This window comes from Galendromus occidentalis, unplaced genomic scaffold (genome assembly GCF_000255335.2).
Source record: "Galendromus occidentalis unplaced genomic scaffold, Mocc_1.1 scf7180000077517, whole genome shotgun sequence".
In the NCBI taxonomy this organism is placed as follows: domain Eukaryota; kingdom Metazoa; phylum Arthropoda; class Arachnida; order Mesostigmata; family Phytoseiidae; genus Galendromus; species Galendromus occidentalis.
In genome coordinates this window covers 281,190-295,149 of record NW_003805505.1, presented here as the reverse complement: position 1 = coordinate 295,149, position 13,960 = coordinate 281,190, and the positions used below count along the sequence as shown (strand labels likewise).

General features: G+C 53.0%; 1 protein-coding gene across 1 annotated transcript; it reads right to left on the bottom strand.

Annotated features, from left to right (window-relative positions):
- Positions 1 to 9,243: 9,243 nt before the first annotated feature.
- LOC100908181 (uncharacterized) lies at positions 9,244 to 10,112 on the bottom strand. The gene is made up of 2 exons (XM_003747380.1): positions 9,844 to 10,112; positions 9,244 to 9,484 (listed from the first exon to the last, which is right to left on the bottom strand). Exons 1-2 carry the CDS (start codon positions 10,110 to 10,112, stop codon positions 9,244 to 9,246), a joined length of 510 nt encoding a protein of 169 aa, XP_003747428.1.
- Positions 10,113 to 13,960: the final 3,848 nt, after the last annotated feature.

The window sequence follows — 13,960 nt, the reverse complement described above, 5'->3', positions numbered from 1 at the left end:
AACGAAGCGATTTGCCGAGCATCCTCGCTAGCCATCTCTGTAGCCTTCGACAGGTCCTCTTCGTTTTGGGATCGAACTTATTCTGACTTTGATCTCCTCATCTGATGACTGATGAGGAATAATCGTAGGATAACTGATGGACCATCAAGACCTTGATACGGAATCGGAGGGAGAGGGTCGGATTCCGAATAATGAGGGTCTGATAGCCTAGGGTCGCGCAAACCACAAACCTAATGAATGATATGGAACGAATCCTATGGTTTCGCAAGCTATGGTTCGCTGCTTTGCTTCTCCGTGATTCTCCGTAGAATAATCATCTTAGTTGAACTCGGTCGGCGGACCTGATTCCTCGTATCGCATCAAGTGGTCTGCTGTGCCTTCAATCTGGATCATTCGGGGAAAATCATTATTGGTCTGGCTCGCGATAGACGCTGCGGCGAAGCTGACGGAACAAAGACGCAGCGATACGCATTGGCTTCGTGGAGCAGGCGCAATGCCTGGTGCTTCGGGAGTGTGTTCTTTCGGGAGCTTTTGATTTATTATTTCATTATTCTCCCTATTTATTGTTTTCGAGGGAGTCAGACACGAGCTTGTTCAGGATGAGGAACAAACGCTGGAACACAAGGCCGAGGTTGTTCTTGAACTCGGGGGATTCCTCCAATTTATTAGACACCGTGCTCCACTTGAGAGGAGCCTCCTTTCGGAAGGTGAAGGCAACCCGAGGAAAGTTCCGTCCAATGGAAATTTCGACCCCGGCTGAGTATTGCAGTGCAGATTGGGAAGTGGCTTTAGGGCTTGAGGATGCGATTCTCAGAGCTCTTCTGCATTTCGATATGGCTTTCATTGCTCGAGGCGGGGATGGGGCGCCACAGGAACACCCTTACGAAGCTTAGCTCTTAGTCGTGTTCTGCTCGTATAATCGGTTTACCAGACAAGCTGATTCCATTTGCGCTCCCTTGTGGCGGACGTTCCGATCCGAGCTTAGCTAATAATCCGCCCGGTCACGACCGCATCGATGGACTCATTCCTCGGAGTTCACATACGAGGAACCACGTGCAAGGTCCGGACCATGAGCTGCATCTGTCAGATTGGTTGCTGCGGTCACTGGATACATGTCAAAAACCATGACATCAATTTTTCTTCCGCGGCTCGGCAAGGAATGATGTGAATCCCGACCACCCACAGCCTACGAGCTGTCGTGATTTCTTCGTCTCGGACCCGAGCGGATTTTCAGAGTCACACGTCTCTCGAGGATTTTTTTTCGCCGCACCGGCGCTCCTGGCATTCTCGGGAATCCCCGCCGACTGAAAATCCCGCATCGGGGATGCGACAACGTCTTTCTCGCAGATCGCGAGAGACCTTGGATGCCGGATTACTCTGAAGAGGCTGCATAATTAGCGGCGAGCGGGTATTTCGCGAAGAATTGTTCCTCTGACATCATCAACAAGACGTCAAGTTGATGAAGCGGGGCCTGTGGAGCATCCTCGCGTATCTGTTTCCATTTAGGGCCCAGCACCCCGCGGGACTGAATGCACTCCACCGAGATGCTAAAAAGGCTCTCTACATCACCGACGAACACCACCGCTACATTCTCGGGCTACCGGACGTTGCGACGATATGGTCTGTTCCGCTCGTGATGGCCCTCTGATCGGCAAATCTCGCGATCAGCCGTCACGAACAAATACCTACATAAGTATTACCGGATACCTAGGTGGAAGAGCACTCGCAAACTCCCCGACGATCACCGTCCTCGCAGCCTATCGAGAAACCTGGATCGCCCCTTTCGTATATTCGTAGGAAAAAAAAATTCCAGCGGAAGCGCAGAGGGCTTCTGCATAAAGGTGTTCGGTAGAGGTGGCCGAGTCGACCGGCGGAGGCTACTGTTTGACAGCACAACTGTTCTTAGCACGACCCTCGTCGTCGCCCGGTGCATATTTCACACAGGACACACCCTTAGCAAGCCTGAGTCGGCGAGCAGCCCCATAACATGAAGACTTGCTAAGAATCTTAGGAGCATGAGTTTGTCTCGGCTCAATCTTATCAAGGCTCCGACCATCAGTTCGCCCAAAACGAGACTGACTGTTCCGTCGACAACGGTCTCCGTGCTCCATTCGCCCTCCCAGCGAGACCTGGTGCTCTTTTTGTGGCTCGACTCGTGTCTATGCCCCCCGCCTTCCTCAATCGATTCGCTGCGTTTTGGCAGAGGACGTCCCCCACGCAGGATGAAGTTTTTCTGTGATCTCCCGCCGGCCGGTGATGCCCATGCAAAATCACTCCCGCTTGTCAGAACAAGTTACAGTTGAGAGGGCCGCTCGCCCGCAGGAACCTTTCCCCGCACGGAACGAATGTCTTGGCTGAGACTGGTGGACTGATCGACGTTCGGACAGACGGGCTCCAGGGATGAACCACCTTCGCTTGGGCAGATGAGAGGCCCGAGTCACCCACGAACGGAGCTCTGGGAGTCTGTGAAGACTGTCGTGTGTGAGTGAATGCTTGCTTGCTTGTTCTCTCGAACGTCAAGGTACAAGAGATGCAAGCGAGTGTTTTTCTGGGGAGACAGATAGCGCTCAAAAACGCCAGGATACGGACGAGCAACGAAAACGAGACGTTCCTTGCTTCGGACTGTTCATGTCCGTCGTCCATTATTAACTCCCGAGACGGGAGCCTATCGTAGATAGGTGAGCACTGTTTTGGCAGGCTAAGTAGCGAGCCGGTGCAGTTCCCGCTTCACGGACAAGAGTCGTGGTGGAAATGTCCTTGGCGCGAATCACTGCGCGGTCCGCGGGAATGATTGGGATTCGGATACTCATAGTCGACCAGTACATATGTATGTCCTGGTTCCTTAATTGAGATTTAGTCTCTTCCTGTCTGTGGAATCCTCGTCGATCGGACGACCGATGTAGGATTCGCTACGTCACCTCCGGAAATGTCGCAGCCCGGAGACAGCTCCAGCTCGAGCCTTCCGGCCGCTGACAGGACATGGTGTGGACGAGAATAGGAAAAGCCACGATCCGAACACAGGAGGATACCAGCCTCTATCACGAATCACGATATACCCCTGATCTCGATTGAAATTGAAACCGGAAGCACGGGCGAGATACCGGTTGACGGATTAGGGGATCATTCCTATACAGTTGTATTTACCACTAGCCAGAACATGGTGGTGAGAAACGCTGCTCAGTCCTTGCCAGGCAAGCTCTGGACTCCTTCCTCGTATTTCTGCGTCTTACGCTGAGCGTGGAAATAGTTCCTCAGGGGAGATCTGACTCGGGCGAAAACGCTGATCAACGCGCGGGCGGCACCGAATCGGCCGAACAAGAGACGGAGCCATCAGAGCCCTACGAACGACGTAATCGCGCTGATGGTTCCCCTTCGCACCGGATCGATCGGAAGGTGGGCGCGGAGGAGAAACCTCGCACCAATTTTTTGCTCCCACGCCCGCCTTCGACGAATATTTCCATGCGCCACGCAATTCTGCGACTCGTCGAACGAATCGTTCGCTCTCCTATCGATAATCGCTCGGAATCTTCTTCCGCAATCGAGGCTACAGGTGCCGTTTCATCGACATCGTCTCAGCCATTGTGCGGTGCCATTCATCTTATCGTGAGAGTTTCCTTTTTCTGATTCGTGTTTCTCTCTTCGAGCTGAAATTGTTTTCGCTATTCCATCGGATCGACCAGATCGGCCACGCTCCCTTGAATCCGAAAAGGGATCAATGATCGTTGTTCGTCTGCTGATAAATTACGTGTCGGACGTTCCTCTTCCGTATTGGATGCACCTGGCCCAGGTTTTTTTATCGACGTTCTCTGGAACGAGAAACACTTCGATCAGATCCGCCGAACCGCTAGCTCTGTAGAACTGCCTGATGGGGTTCTCCCCTTTCTTGAAGAAAGGACTCGAACGAGTGAACGTGAAAGTGAAGCCAAGGAATTCGAATAAATTGGCCAAGTCTCCGATCACATTTCCGGAAGAATAGACAGTAGGAATACAGCTCGATGTCGACCAACAATCCCACCATGAGCGCTTGAAGGCGGCTAGACGGGGAACGGAGAAGATCGCGACCGGGAAGGCGCCACGTGTACGGAAAACATGCACGAACTCCGCTCACCTCGCCCCCGGTCACGGAAATAGGTCTCCCGGGAGCTGGAAAGATACTTGGAGCTTCTCCTGAGCTTCACTCCGCGGGATCTTCCTGTCCCCGCCCATTTGGTTCACCCCCTCTCTCCCTCGCTCGAAGTGGACATCGGGGATGAAGTCAAGTTCAGCCCGGATGGGGCCTATTCTCATGGAAATTGGGTTCATCTCTTCACCTAACCTAACAATGGGAAGGGAGGGGGATGGGAGAATCTCCAAGTGATATTCGAGCCGAGTCACCATTCTTACGCCGCATGAAACTCGTACGGTCGTCCGACAGATTTTCGGAGACACCTCAGGGGTCTTTTCATATCACAGACATAATCCATCGTCCGCCTGGCACGAGAAAACAGCTGCCGGCGGGAAAGACCTCGGAAACCGTCCGATGCACAAGCTCGAGTCGGTTGAGAGGTAGGGGCCGCGGAAAGAATGGAAGAATCAGCTCGAGGATGTTTTCTGCATCCGAGTGAAGATTGTGTGCTTTTACCAGACCCGTCCCCTGCGGTGCCGACCAAGCGTCTAAACCGCAGCCAAGTCGGCCGCCGCCTGCCACTTTCAAGAGTGAGCTCGAGAGCATCCCGATCGTTGAGAGTGTCCAGGACTCCCAGTACCAGAGCAACGATTAACACTTCGAGCGAAACCCTGCGCATCCCGGATACCTCATCATTGGCATACGCCCGCCCGGCCAGATAATATCTCATGCGATCGCGAAGCGAGCTGAAGAAGAGCGCGGAGAATCGCTCACAACAGCTCGCTGAGGAGGCGTACCACTCTATTGATTTCGCTGGACGGACTGTGTGAACGGAAGCAGATCTAAGTCCCGTATAGACTGTAGCACGATTGCTCAAGCTTCGAACCTGCATCGACAAGATATGTATTTCAAGGGGCCGACCGACCTCAACTCATCCGAGGGAGACCACCACGGGGGAAGGGGTCGAGGGTCGGGGACTCAAAGGGAACGGTGACGTAATCTTCAGAAGGGATGAGGAAATTTCAAGGCCATCAGGGATCGATGGGAGCGTGTAGGGACTGCATCGGAATCAGAGAAGTTAGTCTTGGAAAATCGTCGGTGAAAAGCGCCGTCAGCGGTCTTTATGTATGCTCCTTGAAAGACTCCCAGGGCGGGCGCGGATCCTACCCATACACTCGCAGGATTGGCCGACAGCCAATTTTCGAGAATTTTCCCTCCTTATCTCGGTAGTCACGTGAAGATGGCCACCTCAGCTCTTCCTGACGAGGATAGAGAATAAGTCTTCAAATATGTCGGCTCGTCACAATCAAGGATGAAATTTCGAGAAGGACAACGGAGAGGAGGGCTCGCGTGGCCAAGCGAGCGGGAAGGATCTTCCTAAACGGGAGCTCGTAAGCATTATATTTGCTCAAGTGATCCACTGGCCTCTATCGCTCCCGCTCGTCGCCCGATCGGACGATGCTCCGTTCAAGCAAGTGTGTTTATCCAATTAGATCTCCCTCTCTGGTTCGACATTGTGTCCGGTTGATTGCGGATCGAGGGAACTAAACGATTCGCCGCTTCCTACCCTCGGTAGCTCCGTTTTTCGAAATATCCGTGCTGCGTCCAAGTCATCGGCTGATTTACTTAGAGCTCCGCCTCGAGATCATCGTGTACCCGTGTATGCACAGTTTCTGCGATATTTTTGAGAGTCGTGCTGATAACGCTCTCGGGTCCCGGAAACCCGGAAGTCTTGGACAAGTTCCGATGTACTTCCGTAGTTTCCGCCAGATGATTTAGCGGTTCGGGGATAGTCTGAGCCGGATCGGTCTATATTTAGCGCCGCCGGCACGAGTGGCTGAAGATAAGGGGGCAATATTCCTAATGCTACTCACGGCATCCTCTGAGTGAGTATCAGTGCTGGCGGTAGTGCTGGTCGTTGCTTGGTTATGCCCGGCTAGCTAGCTGCTGGGCTGCAACGTGGCTCGGAGCTTTCTGAACGGCTCGGATAACGATGGGACCCCACGCGAAGAGGTGCGGATTGCCTTCTGCGTTGGCGTCGAGTAAGCCCGCAAAGACCCCAAGACACGCAGAGACAATCGGTACAATCCTCTTGATTGTGTGTACAGGCAGGCCCTGAGACCCGAGTGAGCCGTAAACTTGATCGAGCATCTGCTCCGAGGAATGAATTGCCTAAAGGCGAAAATTCTATAGCGACGATCCCTCATACACAGCTGAGGAAGTTCGACGACACGAAATGGAGCTCCGGCAGTGCTGACGTGAAATCGGATTGAAGTTTTTGAAGCGCAACGCCCGATTCCCAAGCCGACAGGGAACTTAATGCGGAACTGGAAGGTCCGGTCTTGATCTCCAGGATGGAAGGATCGTACCGTCCGCGAGAGAGGGGAAAGCTTCGACCTGAATGATCCACGGAGGGGAGAGGCGATTGCGGACGATCGAACCCCCTGGCGGGTTTCGATTCCTCTTCACCTTCATCTCGAGAGAGGATTCAAGAAAAACGATTCCGGGGCCAGTGAAGTGCACGCAAAGTCGGAGCCAGATCCGTCAGAGCTGCCATGATGAGGGATGCGCAGTTCGGGGGAAAGCAGAAGCCTGTGTGACAGACCTCCGTCTGAAGGACAGACAAGAACAAGGCCACTGCCTGATTACCGGGACTGCATGCGTTGAGGAATGGGCGGAGACAATGGTCAACAGCGATCGAGTTCTCCTTCGGACTCTGCTCCCGTGGGTTCAGGGTCTCCCCGGAGAGAGGTCAACTTTGGAAATGATCTCTGATTCGCGGGAATGAGGGATAGCGCCCGAGTTCCGCAGTAATTCTCCGTTTGAGCGTCTTGCCTTCGTGATCATCCGAGCTTGGCCGGCCTGTGATGAGCACTGTGGAACCCATTTGGTAGAGTCGAACTGGCAAAGTTCTCTGCCATCCGCACCGAACTACAATCTTCGGGAGACCCGAGACGATAAGCCACGACGACAAGAATGGTTAATCAGAGCTTGGCTTCGCCGTCTCGGATTGCAATAAGCTCTGCCTACGTTTGTTCGCGATTGTTCGTGACTTCGGCGAATGAGGAGACTTGGGAAGCGCACTGCGCAGCGGCGTCCCGATTGATTCACCACAGTACATGGTTTCGGGCGATGGCGAAAGTAATGACGTGGGCGAGAGCAACCCAGAGAATGAGAGTGGAGGTAAATTGTGCGACGCTACGAGCTGGTGACGCCACGCTGTACTTATGGGCCTGGGATCCTTGATGGCTGTCAAAGGGATGGGGTCCCTCGTTCTACTTCTCCCTGGACATATTATAGTCACGCAGGGAGATCGGAAAGCGACGCGGGTGGCGCTGCCGTGGATCACCTGGAGAATCACCTAGCCGTAGAGAGCGATGACGACTCCTTTCCGCTTCCCGGCAAACCGAGTCTGGACACTCCTTGTCAAGGAGGGGGCGGCTTGCCCTCCTCGCGTTGTGTCTCCTTTATATTATATGTCCTCCTCCCGATAGAGATATCCTTGACAGCCCATCGTGGAAAGTTTTCAAGTCGCTTCCCCTCGACCCTCAGCGAAGGCTTCCTGCATGTTGTCAGAACTGCTTTCGTAACTCCTTCACTATTTCCGCAATTTAGCGTTCTCGCCTTCCACAATCAGTTCCTTTTCTCCACCCGTTTTCGAACCCACTTAGTCCTCGACTCCCTCGCTCTCCCGTTGTTTTCTCCCTCCTGGTAGTCGTCTCCCCGGATCCGTTTATTTGCTTCCGCCTCGCCTTCGACCATCTCTTCCTCCGATTGTTCGGGAGCGTATCCGTGAGGACCCTTTTGTTGTCAACTCCCCCAACCTCGGTTTTTACGCTCATTCTTATCTCGTCCCCCAGTTTTTTCCTACGCGTTCTCACGGCATCGTTCTCCAATGCCGATAGCGTTTCGTACCTCTCTGTTTGGGACCTTCGATCCGTCTTCACAAGGTTTCCTAAGAAACGTGTATGTTGTCTGTTCAGATAAGCCATTCGGGTGCGCCATAGAATCAGCGAGATGACGAATCGTCGATATTGTCGAGCTTCGTCTTCGTACCTGTGTTTATTCGTCACGTAAAGCCCGCTTGTTGCTGTACACGATGCCCCTCGATCCCCGCCTCACTCGATAGCGTCGCAGTCTACTTTCTGTTTTCGACATCTCTTGTGTTATTCTAGGGAGTGATATTGTTGTTGCTCCCGCTGGTCCACACCACCAACCGCGGTGGAATAGATGGAACAATACAACTGACAAACGGACGGACCGAGGAACAGGCGAGCAAACGAACGAGTCGAACAAACACAGAAAAACATTCTACTCACGCAACTGCCGGTGCGTCGGCGGTGAAATTTGACGCCGCCGCGCAGCCAGCTCCCCTGCTACGCTTTCTCCTTTCTATCCTGAGCTTTATTCGTCTCTTTCTTCAGCATGTCTCTCTACCTCCCTTCTCACCCCTTCCCCTCCCCCTCCCTGTCCGACATTTATTTTCGCCGATCGCCCCGTTCCTGCAGCATCGATCTCAGTGCATCTAAGGTTTTCGCTCGGTCCGTCCTCCCCTCACTCACCCCAGTCTCTTCCCCTCTCGTCCTCCGTGGAGAATCGACGGCTCTAGTCCCACCGCAAACACTCCGTTGCATAGCAATGATAGAGGCTCGATGTGTTGTTTTGATTCGCTTCTATTGAGTTACTCGATAAATAGCAGAAATAAGAGTACGGTCGCGTTCTCCTGCTTCCATCACCCCTTGGACCCAGGGACCGTCCCTCGGGCGGCCGGATGGACTGACCGACCGACCGATCCACTCAGGCTGCGGACACGAAACACAATTACGCGGCGAGAGATAGGCGCTCGGTAGCTTTGCGATGGTCCGTCGAGTCAGCAGCAAGGATCAGCGACGACGTTGACGATACACAGTATGTGATACAGGAAAATACGAATTAGTGGTTTCCCGCCAGGGGTCGCGGTGATCCTCGGTGGGAATCTCGTGATGTCTTTCCTCGAGGAGATGCTGGCACACTCGATGATCGAATGAGGAACGCCGGTCGTAGAAAACGAAAAAAACACACGGTCCTCTTGGAAACCCAGCGCTTCGTTTAGCTCGAGGTCCCTGACCTAGAGTTGGACAGCGGATAGTGATCCTCGATCAGGCGAGGGTCTGCAGCACTTCGACCAGAGGTGGGAGAAGAGTCTTGTATTTAGGGCTCTCGTGAGGTTTAAGTTTCGGCAGGCTACGACATTGCGTCGAGCCGTGACGCCATTTCCTGCAGACGCTGTGTAATAGATCTCCGGCGTATCCTTCGATGACAGTCTTCCCGTAATCCATGGCCCCCTTGCCGCACTCTGAGAGCGCGCTCACGACACAATCCTCATAATCCGAAACGAAACTGAAAAGGGAAAAACACTATCAGGCGACGCGCAAATACATGTACCTCAATATTTCTCGGAGGAGGAAAGGGAGAAATTCGCTAGGAAAGCTCCTCATGACTCCATTTGAGGATATCGCTTTCTCTCGGAGTCCGCAGGACTTCCTCGAAGCTCTCGTAATATGGCCCTAGAAACTCCGATTCGAAGAATACCGGAAGAATTCCGGCGCCGTCGCAGCCGGAATCACTAGGTATGGAAAAATCGGGAATCGGGAAGTCTCGACCGGGTCTGAGCGGCTCACGATCTGATTGCGGCGTCTGGAGTCGTAAGATATTCCGAATACTCGGCTACGAAATGTTCCATCGGAAAGAGTACTGACCAGCACGACTGCGGGATACGTTGTTTGATATCCGCATCCCGGGCAACTTCGAGTACTGCTGCGATGATCTTGTTACACTGATGCACCTTGCTTCCGACATTCAGGATGCAGGGGGCGTTTTCCAGGTACAGTCTATGTCGTTCGCTGGCTTCGTCACATTTGCCCTCGACTTCCGAAGCGGCTCCCTCTAAGAAAATCCTCACCATGCCCTGGCCCAAACCGGTCATGCACTTTTCGGCATAAGTTTTCGCGAACGCCAGCGACTTCATGGACGCGGGACATGCGGCCAAAAGTTCAGCCTTTGTCGGAGGCTCGTGCCCTGAGCCCGCGAAAAAATCAGGTCCTCGGCGGCTTCGTCCAGAGCCTGTATGTCGCACGAGTCTTCGGCGGCGTTTACGACCAACGGAGCTGCCAGGCCTGAGATTGCAGCGAGGATGATTATTTATTATTCAGATGCTCGTATCGAGCGTGATTATATCTCGAAAATTACGTCACGAAACATCACGCATAATGGGCTACGCAGAGGATGCCATAGATATCCCAGTGGGTTTGCTTCGTTTTCCCGAAAGCCAGAGAAAGTAGGGGAAATTGATATTTCTCCGGCTTTTCCACAAACAGGGAGTCACAGTTTTTTAACCTACCGCATATCGCTATCAGCATGAGCATGTCGAGCAACACAGCAGGAGCACGGTGGTGGATTTGCGTCGTATGCTAGTCAGTCCGTGCTCTTATAGTCTCGCGAGAACTTAATGATCGAGGAGACCTTGAACCTGGTTCGAACAGCAGAAGATCTTATCGGTGCTTATGAGCGAGCGAAGTTTGACTCCTCTACGGGCACGCAAAGAGCCTCGGCGGCGAACTTGACAGTCTGGCCATGCGGGTACTTTCCACAAACGGCGATCGCCCTCGCCGTTTTCATTTCCTTGAAAAGCCTCCCTTGCTCTCCTCTGAAATTCCTTCCTCACAAGCCAGCAAAAAGGGTCGGAAGCCCCTCGATTCCTCAGTCGGGAAAGCTGCCAATGGAAGCGGAATCGAAGGACAAGGTTTACTTAATACCGATAAATGATCCACCATGCAGGGCTGAGAGAGCTCCGGCAGTATCTCAAGCACAAACTCCGGGAGCGTGTTCTCCAGCGTTCCACACCGCTCATGAGTTTTCATGGCGTGCCGTTCCATCTCCGGCACGATGCGAACATTCTTTCCAATGGACGACAAAGTTCGATTAAGAAAAAGTAAAAAATCGTCTCGAGCTCGATGGAGTTTGAAGGCTACTCGCCTTCAACTCGATGAGTCCTCCGCTCACTCGCCGCGGGGCTTGATGGAGAGGTGGTATCGGGTCTTCCTCGCTTTGCCGCTTGTATTTAGCCCTCAGTAGGATCATGTCGCCAATCTCATCAGAAATATCAATTTCTCCTTCTTTCTCATCATGATATCACCAACCCCGGAAGCTTCCTTGTAGGAGATCACTCCCTGAACCTAGTTTCTGTTTTATTTGCGTAAATAATTCTCTGAAAAAATGAATCGAGGAAAATGAAAAAGACGCGATGGCGTATCATTAAATGCGAGACCATCTTTCATATAGCAAGGGGAGATGCTAAGCTTGTCGAAGATTTCAATCGTTTGACTGAAAACCTCTTCTCCACCCAATAGGGCAGGAGGTGTCTCGATGGCCAACTCGAGTGGAATCACAGCCTACTCGGTGCTAATTCGGCTTATGCTCCACTAATCGCCCACCGATCACTCCACCAGCTGCTCTGCCGAGCGGAAACACTTTCCTATCTGCATGAGTTCGTGATAGGTGTTCGCAGAAGGAGCTGCTGATCCGCCGCTTGCGTCGTTGGATCGGCCGAATTCTTCAGGAATCCTCCTCGCCATTGATTCTAGCTCATGAGCTGCGGTCTGAGCTGAGCCGGACGGGCTCCCTCTTCTCTCCTCGCTCTAGAGGAGGAAGCGACAATCGAGCGATAATTTCCTGGAAAGGGCGATCCCAGCGAGACGTCCAGCGCATTGTGGTCCGGCTGGCTCCTTCCTTCTGGTTATTGAGCTGAGGGATGCGCTCGTTCATTCTACGGATGTCACCTCCGGGCATCCAGCACATCCGAGCGGATTTACATCTGCTGCCAGAAGTCGAGTCGAGCCAAGTTAGCGGCGGTCGACCCATCGAGTGCGCTTCCTCGGGGTGATAGATTGAGCTGTCATCGCAGCCGGGGAACTTCCATCCTCTTCGCGGTGGTCTTCGATTCGCTGCCACAGTGGCCGAGGTTGCGAACCTCAGCCTAAGGGATGGACAGCCTCTGGAATGCGTGGGATGAATCCTAAGGAAATTCTGTTGAGTGTTTTGTGGTCTCCGTTCCCGGACTCTTCGCCTCCAGCGATCGGAGACGGTGGAAAAGTATGGGGAATCGCGTGATTTGGTTCAGGAGTGTTCTCTCGGGCAATTGATCTCACACTTGATCCGAATGAAGTCTCAGATGTGCGCAGCGCAGAACGAAATCAATGGGAGCTGGGAGGGCTTCCGCTTTGAGCCTTTCTCGCAAACCCCTCGCTTCCAACATTTTCTCCACGCGAGAAGTCTCACGTAGAGTCTTGATGACTTCCTTAAAGGATTCTCTCTGCCTTACCCAGTTTTCAACATCTCGGTTGTCAAGGGACCTTTCATGAGGTTGTGAGGGAGGGGAAGTCTCTTCTCCATCTTGGCTGGCTGTTACTCGCTGGGGTTCCTCTTTATCTCATCCCTCTCGTCCGTTTCTCAGAATCGATCTTCGGCTTGCATGTCCCCACCATTCTCAGGCATCGGAGATGCTATGCGCTGACTGAAGTTCCCCGATATTCGGAAGGTACACCAAATAAGGGATCGGGCTCACCTGAATATATTGTTCCACGAACTTCCGCCCACCATCAACGTGTTTGCGAACGCTTTTCTGAAGTAATGATGCGAGATGGTTTCCGATGAGATCGTTTCCCCGATTAGCCAGAAGCTTCGCCATGGCGAATGTCCGACTTTGTCTGAGCAGGTGAGCCATTCTACAAAGTTCAATCTGGCTCTTTTCCTCGTTCCTCATGATGAAATTTCGCTATCACGAGATAGTGTTCGCTGTCAGGAGATTTCACATTATACTAAGCACACTAAGCAGGTGGAAAGGAGGGGACAACAGACCCCAAGAGCTCACATACTGTGCATGTATACCGATGACACGGTGGAGAGGGGACCACGATCAGCATCCTGTGAGCCGAATCCATCTGTCCCGTCGGAGAACGACGCCCTTAGAGCGGGAGGGGATCGAGTCCCGATGGAATTCCGACAGCTGGAGTTTCGTGCAGAAAACAGAGCTCGAGTTTACTGGGTAGGTAAGCCGTATGAGACTCGACCGTGGCAGCAGTCTTTCGTACATTTGCGATTTTCGGTGAGGTGGAACTCAAGGTTCAGACCGCAGAATACTTGACACCAGCAGATGCGACGGTCACGCCGGATTCCGGCGTCGCTGTCGTGAGCTACGCGCTCCCTGAGCGCGGAGACACAAACGGCTGAGATTCTCTCTACTCCCTGACGTAGAGCAGCAATTCAAAGGGGGTAATCTCGTCCCGAGAGATGGCAGTCGATAAATGAGTGATCGACACTGGGCTGTCGCTTCTCAGACATCAGCCACTGAAGCAACGTCCCGAGATCGCTGCATATCTGCCGTGAAGGGAGAGGGGTCGAGCTGGAGGGTAGGCGATCTTTACGCGCTATAGATACATAGCTTGTTCGTAATTATCCCGCCGTGCTGCTCGATCACTGAGAGGACGATCCAGGTATCAGGACAAGTGTGACTCCCCGTCTTCGGAAACTCCCTTCCGCTGAAAATCCCGCCAGACGCTTCTGCTCAACCCATCGTTCCGGGAGCGGACGCCAGCGCCCTCATTGTATTCGGCGACGAAAACACGGTGGCAGAATATGGGACGAATCTGGCGACAAAGGAAATGACCCGAGACTAGAGCTTCATTGCCGTTGAAGGTTTCGTGTCTTCGCTCGGATATGGAAGAACGTGAGCCTTCCCATCCCAGGTTCGCTCTTTTCCCCGTGTCTTCCTTCTAATGCTTCGGAGAATGGTCGTGGTGAATTTATAGCATTTTTCTA